Source organism: Stenella coeruleoalba (assembly GCF_951394435.1).
Source record: "Stenella coeruleoalba genome assembly, chromosome: 5".
Lineage (NCBI taxonomy): Eukaryota > Metazoa > Chordata > Mammalia > Artiodactyla > Delphinidae > Stenella > Stenella coeruleoalba.
This window is the reverse complement of record NC_137150.1, coordinates 76,364,405-76,387,581: the sequence shown is the minus strand read 5'-3', so window position 1 is coordinate 76,387,581 and position 23,177 is coordinate 76,364,405. Positions and strand designations below refer to the sequence as shown.

The following is a 23,177-nucleotide window of genomic DNA, read 5'->3' as shown; positions in this document are numbered from 1 at the left end:
GGCTGTGCCTTTACATTAGGATGGGCAGGAACTTCTTTGTCACATTTCAGATGGCCTGTGAGACAAGCAGTGCTTTTTCGTAGATGGAAGGAGAATGTTCGATTTTCTCTTGATAACATAAAATGTGCCTTTTATCTTCCTCTGCCTCCCCTTTTCATTTGAAATTATTGACTCTTGATGCTTGTTAGCTCAGAAGAAAATGATGCCATTTATACTTTCTGCAGGAGAGATCATGTGTGATCATCGTGGGCTAACCAAGTGGGCCTTTCAGCTGAGGGGTGATTCGATTTAGGGGGTGGGCATCAACGTTTCTGGGGTAGAAAGTGCCAGTGTCCTCAGCTTGAAGATGAAGCCTTTTCAATAGGCATGTTGGGGGAAAGGAGGAGGGGCAGGTGTCAGGAGGTGGCGGCACCTGTGCCTGTCGCCAAGAAAAGACAAACAGCCTGAACTGATGGTTTCTCCCGGGTAGATTTTGTGGTAATACGTGCTTTCAGCCTCTCTGGAAGGTGGTTGCCTGCCGCCTCGCTCCCCCAAAATGTTCATGTCCTGAAACTCCTGAAATTGCTCTTCTGTAACTAGAAATATTAAGCAGAAATATTTTTTCTACACCTGTAGGCAATCCTCTTGTTATACTGTGTGCTGCTGCTTTTCTGCTAATAGAAACACCGTAAAATAACAAGTTCCAAATTCACGTTTGAATTGCCAATTTCTGTTTGTAAGCTTAGAGTTCCACACTTAATCTGAAGGTAATTAAGCATCTATGAATGTAATGTGATATTGTTACTGTTCAGGGTGTGAAACCAAATTGCTACAGGCTCAGAAAAACCTTTTCTTCTCAGATCTTGTACCGGTTTTAGCTCCAGGGATTCCAGAAGATCATTTTCAAAGCATCCTCCACCCCTAGTCAGGGTCAAAGATCTTCGTTACTAATTCTGTCTTAAAATGAGTGCCTTAACCCGCTAGTTATGAAAATAAGAGTAGACATTTTCAGAATTTGTTATGCAGTGTTATAAATTCCCACAAAATATTTGTAATCTTTTTTATCTAACTGAAAAATTATAAGTACTATATGTTTATTGTTGAAAATTTAGAAAATTCAGCTTAAGCATAGAAGAAAAGAAAAGAAATCATCCCATCCCTCCCCACTGAGAGATACCCACTGCCAGTATTTTCTGTAGCCTTCCAGGCTTTCTGCTTAATGCACACATAAATACTGTTACTCACAAAAGTGTCATCACATTGTACATGCTGTTTTGTAACTTGCTTTTCACCCTTACTTAATGTAACATGCACATCTTATTGTGACATTAAATATTCCTCTTCATCATTTTTAATAATGCAGTCGTATTCCATTGTGCGGGATGTACCATCATCTATTTACCTAATGCCTTGTTGCCGCCAGAAAGCTGCATTTTGAAATTTCCTCTTATTTCCCTTATTATTCAAGAGAGAAAAACCTCTAATTTTCTTCCATGGAAACTGGTTAGAGGAGCTTATTTGAATCAAAATATGCTCTGTCATGGTGCTACTCCGCAGTCCTTGACAGATTTGCTTTTTCCCAAACATCATTGACTCTGGTTGGGAGAAAAGTCTCCTGCCCTGCTTTACACTGAAGTATCTCCTTTAGCACTGTTGTGACCACTTGTCTTTTTACATTTATTATATTCATTTAACAAATGATTATATTATTGTCTGATAACGAGCCAGGCGCTGTTCTAAGGGTACAAACACAGATGATCCATTTAGCTCGTAGCCTCCTGGGAATGGGGGGGCATCTCATCCTTACGCTCCTGTGAGCACCATGGTCTCCTCGGGCCCTGGATGGTGGCTGTAGGGCTGGGCTGGGGAAGATTCATAGCGGTGGGTTAACCCCGTGTTATGTGATGAGCAGATCTGCACCTGGCCAAGTTGGGCCTCCGTGAATACAACAAGCACCACCACAACAGAGCCACTTCATAGATCGCATGAGAAGAGACAGCCTCATGGGACCCAGTTAGCTCCTTGCCGTATTCATTGTTCAGTGGGAGCTGAAAGTAGCGCTGGTAACCTGGTACCGACTACTTCATCCCACCAGGTGGCCTTTGGAAAGCCATCTGTCCCCTCGGGCGCTCAGTTTCCCCATCTGTAACATGTGAGGTGGCTAGAATAGATGGTCTCTGAGGGTCTTTCAGCCCCCGACATGCCAGGACTCTGCACTGCACCCCCAGCCCCCAAGTCAGACCATGGGATTTCCAAACCCCCGCCGCACTCCTCCCGCCACTGTGGTTCCCCCGGGAATGTCGTCTCCATTCCTGCGTTGTCTGTAACCTGCAGTGTTCTCTGTGCCTCAGGACTTCCGACGGCTCCTGAAGAAGGAAGAGAAGCCGATCTTGATGATGTTTTATGCTTCCTGTGAGTGACTTTCTCCTTTGGGTTCAAGTCAGACATTCAGACTCTGGGTGGGGCCGCTGGGGGCGCAAGGGGGACTGGGAACTAGCCCCGGGCCTCCACTTAGAACGCCCAGTCACGGCGCTCACACCGTCTCCGCCTGCACCTCTTTTCCTTTGTCTTTTCGTCTGGCTCCGCCTCTCCTGCAGTCCACATCCGTTTTTCTCTTGCTGGCTTCCGCATCCTTCTAGCCTCTTCCCCCAGCAGCAGCATGGGCCTCTGCTCCAGGTCCCTCCGCCTTCCCCGCCCTCTGCCTCCTGCGGGCCTGTGGCCCTTTGCTGGCAGCCGTGTGCCCGGTGGAGCCGCACCTCGGCCCTGGCTCGCTCTCCTTGGCGGCGGCGGCTGCTGACCGCCCGGAGCCTGGCCGGCCTCGGGGCGGCTGCATGTCCAGCTCTGGTTCCCGCAGAGCCACCTGGGAGGGCCGAGGGATCAGGACCAGGGAGAAGGGGGCCCACTCTTGGGGCTCAGTCTCTATATGAGGCAAGAGGTCGTGGGAACAGCAGTAGGATCATTGAGATGACGACCAGGAGACGTGGGTTCTGATTCCAGCTGTGCCACCCAGCAGGCTGGGTGACCTTGGTCAAGTCCTTCACTACTCTGTGCCTCAGTTCCCATTTCTGTAAGGGAAGGAAGGGGTTGGATCAGTGCAGGGGCTTTCAAACTTTTTGACTGTATTTGTAGTATTAAACATATTTTACATGGCAGCCCAGTATATAAGTAAGCTGAAAAGTTTCACTGAACTAAACCATACTTACCCTTACTACTTGCCATCCACTCCACCAGATATAGAGCACGTTGATATTTTCTTTTTCATTGTTTTATTTAAACATTAATTGGTTTTTCCTACTACTTCGTAACCCTCTAATAAACGGTCAGTGAATCATGGCCTGTGGGCCGGCTGGTCAGTGAATCATGGCCTGTGGGCCGGCTGCCTTTTTTGTAAATTAATTTTTGTCGGAACACAGCCACCTCTGTTCGTTTGCATGTTGTCTGTGGCTGCTTTCAAGCTACAACTGTGGAGTAGAGTAGTTGACAGTATGTCCTCAAAGCCACAGATATTCCCCCATCTGGGCCACCTCTGAAGTCTAACTGGTCCCCCCCACAGACTGAAAAACCTCGGATTAGAGCCTGTGTGTGGCCTTAGAGCTCCATCTCTGTGAGCCACATGTGCCTTCAGGAAGCCAAAGGACTAAAGGCCGGAGCGAGGTGGGGGTTGTATGTGATGGGAGGTGGGTGTGCCCAGGCATGTCTGTGGCTCGAGTGGGTATCACAGGCTGTGGCACAGGGTTCTGTTTCCTCTTAAAAGCCTGCCTCCAATCCCCCTTCCTGAGAAGTTCTCCCAGCACAGGTTCCTCCCATCTCCACCCTGCTGACCGTGCCTCCCCAGGCTGGATGCCCTTCTGTGGGTTCTGCCTGACTTGGACCTGTGGCTTGTTCACTATGACAACAGCCTCTCCCCAGCCCATGTTGATTGCTGGGTGCCCCCCACCCAGCCTCCCCCCACCCCTCCCTGCCCCAGGGGTGTGCCTGCCTATGGAAAGAGGCCCTGGAGTCCCACTTCCTATTAGAGCCGGCGCTGCCCGGGCGGTCTGCTCTTTAACCCCGGGTCAGTCTCTCTATTAATATTCACTTGTTGGTTTCACCCCTCTTTGTTTCTCCTTGGAGGGATCTTACTACCTGCCCAGCTGTGAATTGCTTCAGGAATGATCCTGCCTGCGTAGTCCCTTGAGGACGGGCCTCCCTTCGTGTATCTTAGAACTCTTCAGGTCTCAACACATTGGTTAAATGAGACTAAAACAGTGATGTCAGTATACAGTACGTGTCACAAGGCAGGGTCATGGTATAACCGTGCAGGTTTCAGCGTAATGACAGTAGGTAATCTCGGGGAGAGGTTCACTAGCAATGTGCACCGAAGTGTGTCTGCCAGTCCCCCTGCCTCACCCCGACTCTCCAGGCTGTCAGGAAGGGCGACCGTCCTCCTCATCACAGCAGGCAGAGCTGCGAGCAGGCTTATTATCTTTGTAGAATAGGAAGCTGAGGCAGAAGAAGCTAGGATCCTGGTAGGTGTCATAGAACAATGAATAGTGGAGAGGGAGGGAGAAAACACCGGGCTGTTAAGTTTACACTTGTGTGGGATCAGATTGGTTGGCCTCCTGGGTCCCAGGTATCCCCAGATTGTGTTGTTGCTGTTGTTTTTAATGAAACGAGCTTGTGCTTTTATTATACTAGTCCAACCAAGCAGTCATGGCCTCATAATTCAGCTTATTCCTGGGAAACACCAATTCCCTAACTGGGAAGTCCTTTAGGATTCTTTGATCCTAACGGATCAAAGATTGGGATGAAGGAGCCTAAAGGCAGTGGAAGCCTTCAGTTGTGACAAATCTGGGTCCCAAGGACCTACTGATTATTCAGTGAATGTTCGTTGACTGAATTAATGAGAAAATAAAAGGGCTGGTGCTCTAAGTTTTGGGGTTTGAGAGTGATAATTAGTCTTCTCTCTTCCCCTTCCTCCCGAATGAATCAGTTGAAAGATAAACTGAAATAGGGATCACAGTACGAGCTCTATTTTTGGTAAAGCTCAAGTGGCAACTGGCTTGGCCCAGAGCTTCCTGTTACTCTTCCATCTCTTCTTCCCCTCAATAACTTCTTCACCCGGTACTCCACCCATGGGGACAGCTGGCTGACTGACACTTGTTTAGGAGTCACGGGGGATACTGTCGTTGCAGGCTGTAGACCGGCAGAGCTGGGGGAGAGAGGCCACACCTGTGAGGATAGGCAGTAAACTCCTGAGTGTGACCCAGTGGGTGTCCAACTTCCCCCATCTCATCAAGTCACTGACTAAAGGGGGGGGGTGAAGGGCTTGATGTGTGCCCCCTTCATCCTCTCTCCTGGGGAGTGGAGTGACATCCCCATTCCCGGTGGAAGTGTCACCCCACCGTGGATGGGGAGGCAGGTTCTCAGCCCTTGTGCTGGTAGAGGCCCCCCTGCTGGTGCCTAGTTCTGCCCGCCCTCCCAGGTGTTGGCTCTGCCCTCAGCCTGCAGGGCAGGTGTTGTCTCCACCTTACAGATGGGGAGGCTGAGGCTCAGACCGCTTACGTTGCTAGGCCGGGGTCACACAGGCAGCAGTGGTCAAGGGGTGATGCACACCTGGGTCTCATTCTCCCCAGAGCTGAGCTCCCTCCTCTGCTGCTGCCGTGCGGCATCCCATCCCTACCATGTGGCATCCACCTGGTGGAGCTTGGGCACCCCAGGGAGTTGGCATTGCTGTCTCTGTTTCCATTCTTCTCTCCGAATCCCCACAGAGGGAACAAGGCCCCCTGACAAGTGTCATATTCCTCCCTTCCAGTGCCTGTGGGGACCATGCTGTGGTGGCAGCTGCTGGGGAGAGGTGCTTCTTGTCTTCTGAGGGCAGATGCTATGGGATTGCGCTGCAGGCTGACCTCACAGCAGCTCCTGTGTCTCCTTGAGTCTGAGCCTGAACTAACAGCATGTACTTAAGCCCAGGCGTAATGCGCTGATGTGTGTGTGCGTGTCCATCTGTTTGCCAGGCAGGAACGTCAAGGAGGGGGCTGTGGGCATTTTGAGAGTTCTATGTCAAAATATCCTGCAATGCATCTTGTCTAGTAGACTTGGTGCTGGGGAGGTTCAGGTGGTCTCCGGGGAGTTTTGACCTGCTCACTGTTCTCCAGTGTCTGTATCTGGCCCAGTGGCTGAGAGCAGCTCTCTACCTGCGTTACTCTGCCCACAGCCTGCCAAGGCATTAGCTAAATGTGGGTTAGAGCTTGTTAGTCTGCTGCTGCGTGGCCCTGTCCCCACTGTGCCGTGTCGAGATGACATCCAGACTGACGTGGGTTCCAGGCAGCTTTGGTGTCTGTGGCCTTCAGAAGCATGTCAGAGCCTGTTTTGCAGCAGAGCGGCTGTCAGAAAGAGTAACAGCCTTGTGTGTCAGAATTCCTCCTGTCTGAGGAAACTGGGGCTCGTGTCCTGCGGTGTCAGTGCCCATGTGTGGCTTGTTCTGGTTGAAGGGAAGGGGTGGGTTTAAATCAGAGTCTCTCTGAAGTAGGAGTGGGTGTTTGAGGCCTGGCTGTCTTGGCCCTGAGCCCCCCAAATTTGGAGGTTTCACCACCCAGGAGAGGAGTGTGACCGTGGTGGGCCAGAGAGGGTTGAGTCAAAGACATCACAGAGTTCCCCAGTGTCAGTGCTGGAAGGGGCCTGAGGCCATCTGGTCCAACACCCCTCATTTGCCAGAAGGGGCAGCAGCCCAAAGAGGTGACCTGTCGGGGCCCTCCAGCAGGTCGAAGGAAGATGAGAACTTGAGTGTCTGATTCTGGCCAGCGCTCGGCTGCCTCTAGCCATGGTGTGATTCACTGTTAATGAAGGAAAAGAGGCAGAAAATCCTCAAAGCCATTGTATGTATGGTTGCACATTTTTCCTCCTAATAGCATTTGATTCAGGTTCATCTGCAGCCCCTGGCTGGGCAGCGAGGGGAGGCTTTTAGTTGCGCACAAAGTGGGTGCTTTCCTGGCACCTGCTCCGGCTCCCTGAATTCCTGTTGAACTCATCCTCAGCTCTAAATTATTCAGTGCTTTGCCCTCCCCCAGCTGCGTCACGTTTGCTTGTCAGTCCCGCGTTTATTGAGTGACTGCTGGGCTGGGGTTTGTCAGCTCTTGGGGGTCTGGGGCCTCTGCCTCTGTCCCCATGTGCTCCCAGAGCCTGGGGCAGTCCTGGCTTCTGGAGGTGGGATAAATGCTTGTTGGTGGAGGTTGGCCTGAGGGGAGAGAGGGCGGAGCATGGGGCCAGTTGTAACCGTTTGGTTTTTCTCCTGCCGGTGACTAGGGTGCAGCGTGTGCAAGAGGATAATGCCGCATTTCCAGAAGGCTGCGACCCAGCTGCGGGGCCTGTTCGTAAGTGAGGCGCCATGGGCCAGGCGGGGCTGCCTGCCAGCTCCCTACTTCTCCCTCTCTCCCTGGGAGATGGCGGAGGACGGGTGCAGGAAGAGGGGAGAGGGCAGGTTTTGAAATCAGGGGAAGGACTTATTCTATTACTGCTGCCCCTGCTGCCCCAGGCGTGTGGTTCAGAGACCTGTCCTCAGTGGATGCTGAGAACTGGCCAGAATTGCTGGGACCAGGAGAATTTGGCGCCTGTCAAAGAGCAGTAATGAAATAACCAGGAAACCAGCAAGGCACGTTCGGTGTCGCCGAGAGGCCAGGGGCCAACAGCAGACTGTCAGGGGCCTAGAATGACGGGGGCTGGGCTCCAAAGCAGGCCGAGGCTCCCTCGGTGCCCGGGGAGCCCAGTGGCAAAGAAAGGGGGGCACGGTGACACCAAGGTGGGCCCAAAGCACAAGAGGGTCCATGAGGCAGCCTCCTGCCCGGGCTTGCAGGGCTCTGTGGTTCCTGTGAGGCAGGAAGAACGTTGGAACCACAGCGGGGAGAGGCGGTGGGGAGCTGGAAACCTGGGCCCGCGGGTTCTCGGAAGGAGAGTGTGCCGGGGAGCAGGCGGGAGACAGGGTTGTCTCAGGGATGCCCACCTTTAGCAGACAGGAGGGGAAGGGGAGCCACTGAGGAAACGGGCCTTCAGAGAAGTAGGAGCAACCAGGATGGTCAGTGACGGAGGAGGGGAGGCCGGGGCAGTCAGACCTCACCCAGGGCTGAGCCTCAGTCGCTGACGGGCCTGGTCGTGTCTGTGTGTCCTTCGCCTTGCCAGGCTTGTCTCTTCTGTGCCATAGGTCTGTCCATTTTTGCACTTACCCCGAGCCACAGAGGTTTGGGGGTTTTTGTTTCGTTAGTTTTGGGTGTTTGTTCTTTTTTTTTCTTCTTAGTGGCAACAGAAAAATAACTGCTAGCTCCTCTGAGAGCATGGCGAAATCCATATTCCGTTCGTGAAAAGTCATCAGGTGCCATCTCAGTGGGGTGGGCCAGAGCCCCACCAAGGGAGTCCTGAGATCTTAAAACTGCACCGTGATCTTTATGGACCAAACTAAGTTGCTGATTAGTTCAGAGTCAATTAAAAAAGGTTTAAAGGGCAGCCCCTGAGCACGGTGACAGCCCTGCTAGCTGGCCCCAGGACTGGGTTGCAAAGAACCAGGTGCTTTCTCTTTTGACCTCATTTCTGGGGAGACACCAGTGTCCTGCTTGTTTCTCACTAATAAACTTTTAGCCACTTGCCTGGAGACATCTGGCCCTGGGGCACACATATATCACTCTGGGGAAGTTTCACTTCACATTTTGGGGCCTCAATAGATACCATATTTTAAGATTATTTCGCCTGGAGAAGAGACTTAATTACCCACAGAGTTCTTTCTGCTGCACCTGTATACACTTAGACAACCGTTCAGCTCAGCCTCCGAACTCTGTAGTGCAGTGGAGGGTAAAGAACTCCAGCCCCATTCAGATGACAGATAAGCTGGCCAGCTCCGTCAAAGCAGGTGAGGTCTTGGTGCCAGTCTCGTGCACTTTCTGGAAGATTCTCAGCCAATGCTGCCTCTCCCTGCTGAACTCAGCATTCCTCCAGGCCCCTCCTGTGCTCCCCCAGAGCCTGTCCCTGCCTTGCATGGTCGTGTCTGCTCATCTTTGCTTCTGTTCCGGATCGCTTTACCCACCAGTTGATACTAATTATAATAAGGTTTTCTCACTGAGATGTGAGTTCTCGAGCGTTTCTTCAGCACAGAGCACAGGCCAAGCTCAGAGTAGGTGCTCAACACATGCTGATGAGTGAATGAATGAGCATGTGGCTTACTGGGTACATTTTATTTTAAGCTCTATATTTACATTAAAAGCGATATTCTCCTTTTAGAAAGGAATTCAGAGCATCAGTTCCTAAGGACAGAGGCAAAGTGGGAAGGATGTTTGTGGGACAAGGGCCCTGGGTTCTTTTCTGGCCCTGGGTTCACAATAGGTTCACTTGCCAGGTTAGCCCTGAAGATTACTTGTTAAGGGTACCTGCTTCCAAAAATGGAAAAAAAAAACCCACCCAGTACCTGCTTCTCCTGCTTGGGCCCAGGTCAAGAAATAGAAAAAGGTGACCCTCCAAGTTCCCTAGACAACGTTATGGAAAAGTCAGTGGGATTGTTCAGGTACCCAATGAGGCTGGCCGATTCAAGCCCAGCTCTGGCCAGGTGTCAGTTACCTCTGTGTTGCGTGAACTCATCCATTACTTTGCTTCTGTATTTTCTTGCTTGGGGTTTGTTTTGTTCTGCTTTCCCCTTAGTTTCTTAGGAAAGCACCTTTTGAAAAGTTCTCACCCTTTCCCAGCTCCAAAAAGGAGGAAGGGTCTGAGCCACCGGGGCCATCACCTACTTCAGGAGGCCTCTAGAGGCCAGGGCTCATGGGGCGGCCACAGCTCCCCAGGAACGGGGCAGCCAGAGGTGTGGATTCCTTTTTGTCCTTGCGCACGGGGCAGAGATGGGCTGCTGGTCCCCTGAAATCAAAAGCTTGCTCCTCACCGCACTGCTGAAATCCAGCTGGGTCAGCACCTCCTGTTTCCTCTTCACCTCTGTCATCTTTGGGCCCTTTTTGGCTGGCCGTGTCTGTGGCAGGGGTTAGAAACCTTCCTCCTCTACAGATTTCTTGGGAGGTGTCCAACCTAATGATGTCATTAAGTTGGGAGCGAGGCTGGGTCAGGGATGCACAGCCTTTGCCATTTTCCAGACTCAGATCTGCCTCTTGTTTTTTGCTGTCGCTGACGTCTGGTGAGTCCTCGGCACCTGTCCCACCTACTCCTACTAATGGACATCGTCATCAGCAGCCGCTCCCCGTCTCAGAGCAGAGCCCATCCTCGTCTGTCTCCTCTTCCCAGCCTTGCCAGTTATTGATGTTCACACTGAGTCTTTTGTTAACCTTGGCCGTGATGGGCCATCTGGGTGTAAACAGTGAAACGTGTCGGTCTTGGTGACAGATGTGTGCAGATCAGACTGTGGTGCTGGCTGTTGCTAACCACTGGGAGATCTTGGGCAAGTTGCTTTGGAGCCTTCACTTCCCCCATCCTTAAAATGGGGATGATAACACCAACCCTGCCCATCTCCCTGGGCTGTTGGGTGCGCGAATGGGCTGGTGCGTGGAGACGCTCTATAACCTGCAGACGCTTCACAGGTACAGGTGACTGACACCTCCACGCGGCTCCCACTGCCCTGTGCTTACTGTTCCTTCCACTCACCGAACGGGGTGCTGCCAAGGGTCTGCTTTGCACCCTCCTTCCTTTATTATTAACACATTGGAACAAGGGCCCGGCCCTGTACTCTCCTTGTCTCCTATGGACTGTCCCTCAGTGATTTTTATCTACATCTATAGCTCAACACAATGTAGCTCTGTGGAGCCTGAGTCTCTAAGCTCCAGTACCACATGGCAGACTGCTTGCTTCCCGTCTTGGGCTGCATTCTTCTCCCTGGGTCCCAGATGCAGGATGTCTAAAATAAAATTCAATGTCTTTCCATCGGGCGGGTGGCCAGCTTTCCTTCCCGACTCTTCCCGAGCACCGCAGGCTCCTCTGTCAGTGTGCCTTTTTGCCGGGCCATTGTCACCCATCTGTCCCCCTCACGTCCTCCATCCTCTCCCTGCCCACCAGCCCAGGTCAGACCCTGGTTAGCCCATACAGGGTGGTTACCAAAGACTGCCGACTTGTCTCCCCGACCTGTGACTTTCCCCTTACAGCCCCCATAGCTCTCCGGCACCTCCTGAATAAAGTCCTGGTTTCTTAGACCTTAAAGCCTGGTCCACAGCGACCTCGGTGAACTCGCCCAGCCTCCTCCCCCTACTCCCTTCTGTGTGTCCTACAGTTAAACCAACATGGTCTCGGTTCTTGAGCCACGTCTTGTTTTGTCTTGTCTCCATTTTCTCTTCCTGGAATGTCTGTGGAAATCTTACCCTCCTTGACCACTAGCTCACACGCTCCTGCTTTGTGGAGTTTCCTTGCTGGTTCCTGTCACAGCACGGGCTGGACACAAGGAAGATCACGTTATGTCAGCCGACTGGCCCCAGGCGCACATGGCTCGGTGTCAGGCACGGTGACCCTAACTTCTCCTTAGGTTGAGACCAGTTTTGCCTCATTTGGATTCACAGACTCCAAAAAGTGTTTGTAAGTAGTCGTTCAAAAACCAGTTATCTCATTCACTAATAAATGACCGCAAAGTAGTCAGAAGTGCTACAGAAACTCAGAGAATTAAGAGTTCATCACAAGCAAAGGTGGTTTAGAAAGGCCACCTAGGGGAGTGGGATGTGATTTGCCTTCAAAGATGGATGAGTCTTCGGTGGTAGCCGAGAGAGGGGGAGCGGGCCACATGGGCAAAGGGGGTAGAATACTCGAAGTCAGGGCCAGGAGAATACGGCATGGGTTCTGGGAGTGTGAGCGCATCTGCAGAGCTTCTTAGGGATATCAGTGAAGACGGCTAACAGGTTTTGAGTGTTGTAGATACTTGTACCATCTCATTTAGGCTTCACTGCAACCAGAGGAGGGGGCTGCAGATGAGGAGGCTGAGGCACACAGGTAACCGTGACTTGCTCAAGGAAAACATCTACTGAGAGAGGAGTTAGGATTTAGACCCAGCATCCTAAGCCCTGAGCCCAGGCTCCTAGCCACTGTGGTATATTCCCATCTGCAAGGGGCCCCAGACGGCAAACAGTCCAACTTCCTCTCTGTGCAGAAATCTCAGACTGTCTCATTCCTGGGAGAATTAAAAACCTAGACCCTAGCAGGTGCACAATTAAGGCTTTTGTAGGAAAGAAGAATTAAAAAACGAGACAGGGACCATATGGTCTTTGAGTGTGGAGTTAGACTTTAGCCTGCATTCAGTGGAATTGAAAGGTTTTGCACCGGGAAGTGATGTAATGAAAGAGGAGGATGTGGAAGATTAACCTCGTGGTGAATGTGCACCGACACTGGGGAGACCAATTAGACATTAAAAAAGAACTCTAAAGTAGACAATTATTACTGGAACAGGCTGCTGAATCAGTCTGGGGAAGTGAGCAGACGGGCTCTTAGAGTGTTCCAGGGCTTCTAGTAAGTTCTGTCTCAGGCTTATTTTCCCTGTATTCCTTGTAGCATTCCACAAGGGGGCGGGAGGAAAAAAAAAACAGATTTAGCAAGCATTTATTGTGTGTCTGCTGTATGCCAGGCACTGTGCTAGGTACTTAAAATGGTTCATAAGATACGTTTAGATGCCTGTAGGGATGGAGCTGCCAGAGGCACAGGCAGCTCCCATTACCCAGGATTTGGTAGGAAATAAAGAACTTGAGCACCAGTTTTGTGCTCAAACCTCTGACTTGGTTCATTCAGTTCTCTCAAGAGCCCTGTGATAGTCTCCTCACCCACATCTTCCAAACAGGGAACCTCGGGGAGGGTGAGTGACTTGTCCAAGGTCACGCGACTGCCAAGTGGAAACAGTCCTCTGAATCAAGTTCATTGTCCACTGAGACTGCTCTTTCCCGTTTTCTCTCCCTATGCCTCCTTACATATTATTCAGCAAAATTCCGCTTCCTGGTTTCTTCTTTCTGCTTCTGTAACTGCTGCTGACTTTTTTGAACTTCCTCTGCCTGCCCCTCTATGCCACCCGGCGTTGTGGAACAGCCCTCTTACATCTGGCCACACTGTGTTCTCTCGTGAGAACAGATGCAAAGTCCTTTTTCCGGGCACCTGATCCTGCCATATAGAAAAAAGTTCCTGCTTCAGGAAAGGAGTTCTGGGTTGTTCTCAGTACATAGGCTTGTCATCAGTAATACAAGCTACTACAGTTTTCCTTTCCCATTCAGGGGTGTTGGACATGTGGACCCCTGCCACCAGAACATGTTCAGACTTCAGAGATGATGCTCAAATGATGCTGTAGGTGATGGTCACCCACAGGACGCCTAACAGGGTTTGGAGGGAGGAGAGTTAGGCAGGTGGATGGTCATGAGAACCATGCAACCTCCTTGGCCACATTAACTGTGAGATCTGAGAATGTTGCACATGAAGCCGGGGCGGACAGACTGAGGTATCCAGGAAGGTGTCCAAGGGTGCCTTAGAGTGGCAGAGTGGCTCAGTGGTGATTCCATAACTTGGGAGAAGAGTACAACCTTAGTTGACATGGGCAGAGAAAAGGCATAATATGTACTTGGGTGGCAGTGAACGCACTCTAGGACCTGGTTGACCTTGGTAACAAGGCCAGGTTTCTTCTTCAACCCTCAGAACTTTGTTTTGCTCTGAGATGGTTTTTCCCACAGGGCAGGCAGGAGGGAATGCCTGTATGGGGGGCAGCCCTTGGGCCCAGATGACTGCTTCTTCCAGAGCACTCGGGCATCGTTCCCAGCTGGCTTGGCTATCCTTGATCCCCCGCTGCCCTGGGCTGTGCGTCAGATTGTGAGGCTTCGTCCCCATCATCTGTTTCTGCTGGGACAGCTGGGCAGGCATGGACAAGGTGAGGGCGTCTGTGGGTGGAGAGTGGACAGGTCTGTTCTCCCTTTGCTCCCAGGTGCTGGCCGGGATGAATGTCTACTCCTCGGAATTTGAAAACATCAAGGAGGAGTACAGTGTGCACGGCTACCCCACCATCTGCTATTTCGAGTAAGTCCCCTGCTTCTCTGCTGACGCCCTCTCCCCTCCATGATGGCGTTTGCCTCCCTGGCTGAGCCCACAGTGTCTCCTCATGTTTCACAGGAAAGGACGGTTTCTGTTCCAGTACGACAGCTATGGGTCCACAGCTGAGGACATTGTGGAGTGGCTGAAGAAGTAAGTTGGCGTATGCCTTGGTGGGGCGGGGGAGGGTACCCAGAGGGGGAGGGGCATCTGCCAGGCCCCAGGGTGTCCCTGGGCACAGGGCTCCGTCTGGTGGTTGGGAAGAGAATGAGGAAAGAAAGGACCATTTTGTGCTGCCCACGCAACTGTCTGTGGGCTGCATCTAGGTGAGGGTGGGGATCTGTGCGTGCAGAATGTGCGAGTCGGGAGGATTTCATGTGACTGGCCGTGACGACTGCATTTCAGATAGGTTTTTTCCCCTTAGTCTACCTGATGGCTAGAAGTATTTCTCACCCAGGACGGCAGGTTTGAGAGAGGTTCCGCTGCACGTCTCTCTGAAAATAGAGTTGTCAGTCAGACACTCATTTCAAACATAACACTTTGTATTGTGTGCCTTGAAGCTAAGAAGTGTCTTCGTGCCTTAGATTTGCAGACTGCTTTGCCGTTCACCGTGCAGCCCCGCGGAGCTGCTTCGTAGCAACCTGTGGTCCTGTTTATAATGTGGTTAGATCCTTATAACCCAAACCGCCCGTGCACCTGGAGTCCCCCGCCCCCCATGCTAGGTGTGTGACTTTGGCGTGACGCTTGGACCCTGACTGGTGTGTTGGATGGGGAGTCTGTCTCCCCAACACCTTCTCCGTGGCCGGAGCTCTCCTGAAGCCCACGCCGGAGCACTCACCTGCTCTGGGCTCTGCCTGTCACCGGCCTGGCACTTGTCACCGCCAGTGTATGGTCATTTGTGCACAGTGCTTAGAATAAGAACAGCATTCTGGAGCATTTTGGGAGCTCCACTTTGTGGCTGACCCTGCTCTAAGCACCTTATGTCTCATGGAATCCTCAGGACAGCCCCATAAGGAAGATATTATTATGACCCTTATTTCCTGAATGAGGTAACTAAGCAGAGTGATGGAGTAGCTCGTCCAGGCTCCTGCAGCTGCCAAGCAGAAGGGCTGGGGTCGGCCCCCGGCAGCAGCTCCCCCGCGTTCTGGCCGGAGCCTCTGCCCTTTGCCCAGCTGCCAGCACGGTGGCTGTTTATTGACATCATTACCGCAGGGGCACAGGGTTAAAGGATTAGTTATCCAAAGCAGTGAGGTTGAAAATGTGTATTTTCAGAATGGGAAAGGAAGATAAATTTTGTACTTAAAAAAAAAAAAAATACCCCAAAACCCACAACAAACTGTTTGATTCTGAAGGTTGAAACTCTCAATCTTCTGTTCCGTGGGTTCCCGGGGGCCCAGGAGATAAAACGCCATGGCAGAACCATGTTTGCATGGTGTCCTTTATTTCTTGGAAGCATTTTCACATCTCTGTCTCCATCTATTACCTCATTTCCAGCCCCTGCCCAGGAAGGCAGCTCCCCATTATCCTGTGTCTTAACCTGGGCCTTCGCACCCCCGTTTTCATTTTACACTTGATAATAAGCATGTCCTCTCCTCCAGCCAGACATATCTCGCTCTGCTTTGGGAGAAGGTTTCAACAAATGGCAGTCTCATTTGTCACCAGAGCATAAAATCTGCTTTCCTCCCCCTTCTCTAACCTTTTCTGGCTTCAAAATACACTCGTATCTTCTTGGAAGGATAAGGTTTATTATTTTTTTTAGAAAGTGTCCAGAATTGCTTGCCAGCCCTGGACCAGGGGAGCACGTCAGTGGCTTTTCTGAGACGGGGCATTATCTCTCCGGTGGACTCCGCCACTCCGTCCCCCACCCCACCCAGGCCCACCGCAGCTCCTCCACCAGACCCTGTCCCGGGCCCCACTCCTACCCCCAGGGCTGCCTCCTGATCCCTGTCCTGGGCTGGCCCTCCCCACTTCCCACCTCCGCCTTCCCCTCCTCACCCCCATGGACAGGAGACCTTGTTAGCAGCTTTTGGTTCACCCTGGGTCTCCAGTCTCCAGGCGGCTGAGGTTGGTGGGGTAACTCCGGGGAAGGGAAGACAGCATCCGGGTCCCCCTGGGTAGCACCTCCGGAGCTGCCCAACCACCTGTGGTCCCTGTGCTGGAGGTGCACACATGGGGGCAGCTCCTCCAAAGGCATGACCATAGCCCACACCCCCAGCACAGCCGGGGGCAGGGAGGACCCCCAGTGAGCTGCCTCATCTCATGCCTCAGCAAGATCTAGCAATGTCACTGTGCTGCCAGCTAGCTTCATTTTTTAAATAGTCTTTTCTGACTTTAAGGCTATCAGTGAGCTATATCATTATTGAAAAACGTAAATATTTAAACAAGGGGAAAAGTGGCCCCCTTACTCCACTACCCAAGGATAATGTGTGGTGATATTTGGCAAATTTCCTTCTAGATTCCCCCCAACATATAGCCAGCTGTGTGCGTGCGTGCGTAGGTGCGTGCGTGCGTGTGTGTGTGTGTGTGTGTGTGTGTGTGTGTGTGTGTGTGTGTTTTCCTGGTGCCAGGTGTTTTAAGTCTTCACCAGGTTTCCACCAAATCCTGGTGGGTGGGTAGCAGTGATCCTACCTTTCCTGCTGCCCTGCACTTCTTCCTTGGGCCTCTCCATTGGCTGCTCATGGCTTATGGTCACCAAATGTAGAAGGATGAGGGTGGATCCAGCCTTGCTAATTCTCTAGATCAGGGGTCCCCAACCCCCGGGCCGTAGATCGGTAGTGGTCCACGGCCTGTTAGGAACCGGGCCGCACAGCAGGAGGTGAGCGGCGGGCCAGCGAGCGAAGCTTCATCTGCGGCTCCCCATCACTTGCGTTACTGCCTGAACCATCCCCCACCCCCACCCCACCCCCATCGTGGAAAAATTGTCTTCCACAAAAGCGCTCCCTGGTGCCCAAAAGGTTGGGGCCGCTGCTCTAGATGACTTTCAGAAGCCCAGGAGAGAAGAGCCAAGTCCTGCTGTCTGACATGTGACTGGCGAGTGGGCCAGGCAGGGCATCCCTGGTGTCGGACTGCCCCAGGGCTCTGGGGTAGATGCGATGATCCTGGCAGTGTGCCCCTTTGTGCTTCTGGCAGCTGCGTTTCTTATTCCACTCTCTGCAGATTTCCTGCTACTCAGTTGGGCTTGGCAGGTAGAGGGTGCAGAAGTGGCGATCCATTTTGACCTAGCTACCCATTTCTGCCTGTGTATTTTTATACTAACCAGAAGTGGACTGAAAACAAACACAAAGCATTCTTGACTTGTCATGTTTTGAGTTGCATCTTCTTATCAATGGCATGTGCACCTGCCTCAGGCAAGGACGTGCCTTGTGTGAACTTCCCAGTCCTGGAGAACCTGCGGAAGTAAGTCAGAGTGGCAGGATTGGAAGGGAATGTGAAAGTCAGCGAATCTGCCCCCGGCAATTCCCTTTCCGTGTCGTGTTACCTCTAGGACAGATGTAGTTACTCCATCCTGCCTAAACACCTCAGAGGACAGGGCCTCGACTCATTTTGAGAGTGTCCACTCATGTTTGAATGATTCTTATTGAGGTTATGAATGATATCTAGGAACATTTGGGTAGTACTTCGTACATTCACGTCCATTATCTGTCTAGATGTACCTGCAAGGCAGATGAAGAAGGGCCTACAAATATACTGCCTTGTAGATGTTTTAAGTCAGGCTGGTTGCCTAAGCCCCTAGAGCTGGAAGGTGGAGGAAACAGGACTCAAAGCCAGGTCTTCTGACTCCCAGTCCGGCTCTTTCTCTCTTATCTGTTGTAGATAGAACATTCTTAGTTCTGTTGAGCTAAAGTTTCTTTCTCTGGAGCTTCCACTTGGTGTTGGTTCTCCTTTATGGAGCCATAGAAAATAAATCTTCGTTTCTCTTCCCAGTGCAGTCTGAAATGTTTGAAGACAACTGTTGTGTTCCCCATGTCTCCTCTTCTCCTGGTTAGACACCTCCCGTTCCTTCAACTTTTCTTCTCTCATTCCCTTGTTGATTCAAAAAGAGTTTATTTGGTATCTGCTTTGTGTTAGGCGTAGGAGGTAGAGAGATAATCTAGAGGGAGCCCCATTCTTTAAGGAGAGAGACGGTGAAAAGCATAGTTCATAGTGCCTCTTACTGCTGTGCCCAGCTCTGCAGGCCTCTCTAGAAAGCAAACTTCCTGCTGTCCACTGAGTGGGAGAGGGGCACCCACCTGGCTGCTGGGGAGATGGACAGGATCTGAGGGCCTCCCATCCAGCCCCAGGCCACAGCCCTGCTTTAAGGGGGTCCTCCTGGTCCTTCGGAGCCTTTGCATATTAGGGTGGTTCTTGGGCCCCTGCCCCCTCTGAGCACCCAGCACCTCAAGTTTCCACCCTCTAAGAAAGGCAGAAGTTTTTTGCTAAGTCGGTTTTCTAGCTTCTAAATTTGCACTGACCTCTTTTTCTCTCTTTGCTGCTGTCTTCCTGTTCTTTTTGCTCTTGTGGGTTCATACTTTTTTTTTTTAAACTCTTGTACTGTTACTTTAGTGGTTTTGGAGTATGTCCTCCATGTTTAACTAGAAATTTCTCAGGCACTTTCATATGCTTGTACTGCTGCTGAGGCCTGGCTTCTCCATTCTGTGTGTATAATCTTGCTGGATTTTTAAAAATTATTTTAATTTTAGAATAGATTCCTTTCACATAATTAAAATAATTTTTTAAAAGATACTTAAAAATTATACATTGAAGTTTTCCTTTTATCTGGTTCCTCCATCCTGTTCTCCCTCCTACCCCTTAGAGGTAACAACTTTAATTAGTCCTTATGCAGATAACACGCAAACATGAATAAGTATTTTTTATCTCTCTCTACTTTATGCAGAAGTTAGCACATTATGGCCTGTTGTGTATATCCCAGCAGTCTACCCACATCAGAGTGTAGGGGAGCTTCTTTGTCCTCCTTTACCACGCTCAGCCCTCCATCGTGCAGAAGGACTGCAGTTTACCTACCAAGGGACACTGGGTTCTTCTAGTCTTTGCTATGACAAATCATCTACAATGAATACCTTGGAATGTACGTAATTTTGCATGTGTCCAGGTGTATTGGAAAGATAGGTTCCCTGAAGTGGAGTTGGTGATGTTTTCAGGGATTGGTGTTTTGAGCCCAGGTTTTGGAACCTAGGTTTCTTGGTGTTGGTCTGGGACTGTTGTCTGGCTGGTGACTCATTCTAAAGCTTCATTTTGCCATCAGCGCTACCTGACATTGGATGTGCACGGGCTCAGAGTGGTTTGCCCTCTCCCTGCCACTTCCCATTGCTTCACACCAGGGTGGCTGAAGCCACCGGTGGGGCCTCGTCCAAAGCACCAGAGAGGGCTTCTGAAGGTGCCGTCAGACCCAGGCTCTGCCGTAGGGTGGGGCTGGCAGGTTCCACCGTGTCAGCTGCGTGGGAGGGCTGCAGATTGCATTGCGTGGGCAACATTGGTCTTATGATTCTCAGCCCTGGCTGCTGGAACTTTACACTTTTTTTCTACTGTAAGCGCTCAGAGGCAGGAAGCAGTGGTTGTCTTTTCACATCTGTCATCCTAAAGCGTTTTCTCAAAGTAGCGATTAAGGTGCTCTGGCAAAGGTATTCATAAAGCATCAGGGAGTTTGTGTCACTAGCAGCCTCATCCTCAACTCTGGAGCAGGAGAGGGCAGCTGTGAGCCTCCCCTGTCACAACAGCTGGTGACACAGATGTCAGCACGTGGCTGTCCCAGATGGAGGCAGGCTCCAGGGAGGCTACGCACCAGCCCGAGGTTTTGCAGCTCGTGGTGGCAGAGCGCAGATTTGGACTGACTTCTGAGCCTGGCCCTTTCTGCTCCAGCATTCTGCCTCTGGAGAACCAGATAACTTTGCTCCAGTCTCTAGGAAGGGTTCGTGATGTATGCTGTCATAGTTAGGGTGCCTTGTTCCCCTGGGCCCCACCCTTCCTCATTACGACCCTCCTCCCACCCTGGTCAGTGAACGCCCTGCACCCGCCTCCCCGGCCCCCAGCCCTTCCCGGGTATTTGGTCTTTGTCAGACACCTGGCCTCTGCCTTTCCTCCTCACCACCACCCCTCCCGTCTAACGCCCTCTCCCCGCTCCCCGCCCTGTGGGCACCACGCAGCACAAGGGTTAACTTTGCCAAAGGTCACTCTTTGCTGTTGCTGTTTATTCTTGCCAGTTGGCTGAGAGTTTGAAAGAGCTTGAGATGCTAAGGAATGCCCCCGGTTCTAGGGAGGAAGTGAGGTTTCTTGATCTGCCCAGAGGGCTGCAGCTGAAGCGACTGTTTGCCACAGGCTATCAGCTGAGCACCTCTGGGCTCTGAGGGGACGGTGGAGGTGGGCAGGGCCGAGGAGTCCTGCTCCACTCCTCCGGGGGGTCGCGGTGCGCCCCTGAAGCCGGCCGTGCGAGCCGCTGGGGGTAAGGGCTGCGCGGGCCCCGGCGCGTGCTCTGAGCTCTGCCTGTTTTTGGTCTTCCAGTCCACAGCCGCCACAGCCCCAGGTCCCCGAGACTCCCTGGGCAGATGAGGGCGGCTCCGTTTATCACCTGACCGATGAAGACTTTGACCAGTTTGTGAAGGAACACTCCTCTGTGCTCGTCCTGTTCCACGCCCCATGTGAGTGGAACCTTGCTCCTCTCTGCCACCGCCTCCCTCCCTCGGCCGCTGCAGGGCGGGCGCCGCTCTGAGCCTTTAGATATTACCTAGGACGGCAATCATCCCTCAGCTTACAGGTGGGGAAACTGAGGCCCCAAGAGGGCCCGAATCTTGCCCAGTACTTGCAAGGGCACAGTGAGGCCAGGGCTGGAGCCTCAGACCCCGCAGCACCTAGAACAGCTTCTTTCTGCTTCAGCTGGCGTCCGTCACAGCCTGAAGCAGCCTTTGTGCATCAAGGAAGGAAAACATGTGAATGCTGTAAAATGTGTTGGCCGTATTGGCTGAAAAGCCCTGTAGCTCAGGAGTTTTCTAGGCCAGTGTCCTCCCCGTTCCCGTGGAGAATGGAAAATTGATTGTAATTCGTTTCTCAAAGGGAGAAGGCTGCTTCTGGAAAGGTGAGCAAGGGGATGACAGCCCCTGGGCACAGAGTTCCAGGGAGCAGCTCCTGGGAAAGGTGGGCCCATCCTGATGGGTGAAGAAGGTGGGTCCCCAGCACCCTGGGACAGAGTGCATGTGTGTGGGGTGCTCCTCTCTCATAGCTTCTTGCCAGCTCTTGGGCCCAGTGATGGTGGGTAAGAGGAAAAAAAAGCAAAAAGAACTACTTCACGGATCAGTGTCATAATTGCCCAGTCCACAGAGGCATCTTTAGTGAGAGAATACTTTATTAATCATCTTTGTCATAGAGACCCTTACGCTATTCATTGTGTATTGCCTTACGGTGGCCAAGTGGCTGCCTGCAGGGTCATCTCCTTTTATCTCACCCACAGTGCTGCAAAGCGAGTATGATTAGCCCCACTTTACAGACAAAGAGACTATTGCACGGAGAAATGGCACTGCTCTGTGAGTCCTGCACTGCTGAGCCCTGGCCTTCCCGTCTTCCGCTTCCCCTATAGTATCACATGGGTTTGGTCAATCAGGAATTGTTCATATACAGACCACTACTGGGGATTTCCCCAAGTCCTCCTTTCTTATAAGTGCCAAATTCTTAAGAGAATCCAAAGGAAAATTATTTTGGGCCTTTCTTCTTCTGACTATCTAGAAAAATGACCGCAAAAAACCTAAAAAAAAACCCCAAAACATGAAGTTTCAAAGGGCCTCCTAATTAGGGGCAATGTCAGAGAGGGCCTTAGGAGCACATCACGCCCAGCCCTGCAAGGGCTCAGTGAGGGCATCCCTGTGGTTGAAGGTACCTGATGAATGCCCGCCAGGCAGCCCTGCAGTGCTCTCCCCGCTGAGGTGTGCTCTCCCGGCCAGTCTCAGCGTTGCTGATGGAGGCGCAGGGAGTCACGCTGCATCCAGAGCTGAACTCACCCTGCCTGCGTCCCTGTCCTAGCAGGAGAAGCAGATACCAGCTCACTGTTTTCAGTCCCCCCTGGGAACTTCCCCCCTGTGTGTCAGTGCTTCCAGTCTGTGTTGAGAGCCGTCTGGCTCCTGGAAGAGCGCAGAGTGGTTTGAGCAGTGCTTTATGCATCACAGCGTGAAGCATACGTATCCCCTTTGATGACTCCTAACAACATGTACCTGATAGATTGGAATTGTTTAATAATTGTTTATGAAGCCCTTTCTTTATAGAACCCTCGTTGCAGACCCACAAAAATCTTGGTCTGTGTTCTTTCTTGTACTCTTAGGTTGTAAGCAATCCATTGTAGTACCTGATGCTTGCAGGGTCTGGACCCCAGAGCCTGGCTGTAGAGTTCTTCCCTGCCGCCTCCCCTTATAATGCACCCTCCTCGCTCTCTGAACCAGAATGATCATCACTCCCCCAATCCAAGTCACCTATGGGTATAGAGTAAGGGCTTAATGAATGAGAAAACGAACAAATGAGGTTGTTGAGAGCTAAATTAGAGAACGAGAACTAGAAACCAGATAGCAGCTTTTGTTTTCCCCATTAGTCTTTGTTACTGAGTACACTACCCCTGTTGAGAGGGTTCCGACTCAAATTTAGGAAATGGAAATATCTGAGGCTTCTGTTGGTGGGTGTCTGCCTGTTAGGGACCCTGCATTCTCTGATGAGGTGTCTGTCAGCCCCCCGGCTTTGCCTGTGTGTGTGTGTGTGTATTTCTGTTGGACTGGCAGAGTGAGAGGGATCAGGGCAAAAGCCCGAGGTGAAGCTCCCTGAAGAACTGCCTGTTTAAATTCCCATCCGATGGGAGTGGCTTTTCGTTAAATAATCTCTCTACACAGTCCTCCTCCTTTATCTGGGAGTGTGGGCTTTAGAAGGGATGGACTGTACATGGTTTAGAGAGGAATCTGAGCCCAGGAGGGGTGAACTGACAGCAGGGCCCTCTTAGCTGCCTAGCTGGGCATCTCGTGCCAGAGTGTTCCCGAGAGCAAACACTGATCAGAAAACCACTTTTGTGGTGTTTGAGGGACCTAGAGAAAAGGACAAATGTCAGGAGGCCAGAGACTGGCAGTGCTGGCTCATGTTTCCCAAGCCAATAAAATGTGAATTCCGGAAATTACGGTGTTACAGGTGCCGATCCCAGACCAAATAGGGAGTGGTTAAGAAACAGACCATTTTGGAGACCTAGGAAA

The 23,177-nt window shown here is 51.6% G+C and overlaps 1 protein-coding gene across 1 annotated transcript in view; it reads left to right on the top strand.

Moving 5' to 3' along the window:
* Positions 1-23,177, top strand: part of PDIA5 (protein disulfide isomerase family A member 5) — a gene marked incomplete at its 5' end in the record, with an annotated part of 92,207 nt that overhangs the window by 39,185 nt on the left and 29,845 nt on the right. The window contains 5 exons of the mRNA XM_079921959.1: positions 2,331-2,391; positions 7,264-7,331; positions 13,868-13,959; positions 14,053-14,124; positions 20,467-20,603. Coding sequence (XP_079778085.1) covers positions 2,331-2,391; positions 7,264-7,331; positions 13,868-13,959; positions 14,053-14,124; positions 20,467-20,603 — 430 coding nt within the window. The remainder of the gene's footprint in view (positions 1-2,330; positions 2,392-7,263; positions 7,332-13,867; positions 13,960-14,052; positions 14,125-20,466; positions 20,604-23,177) is intronic.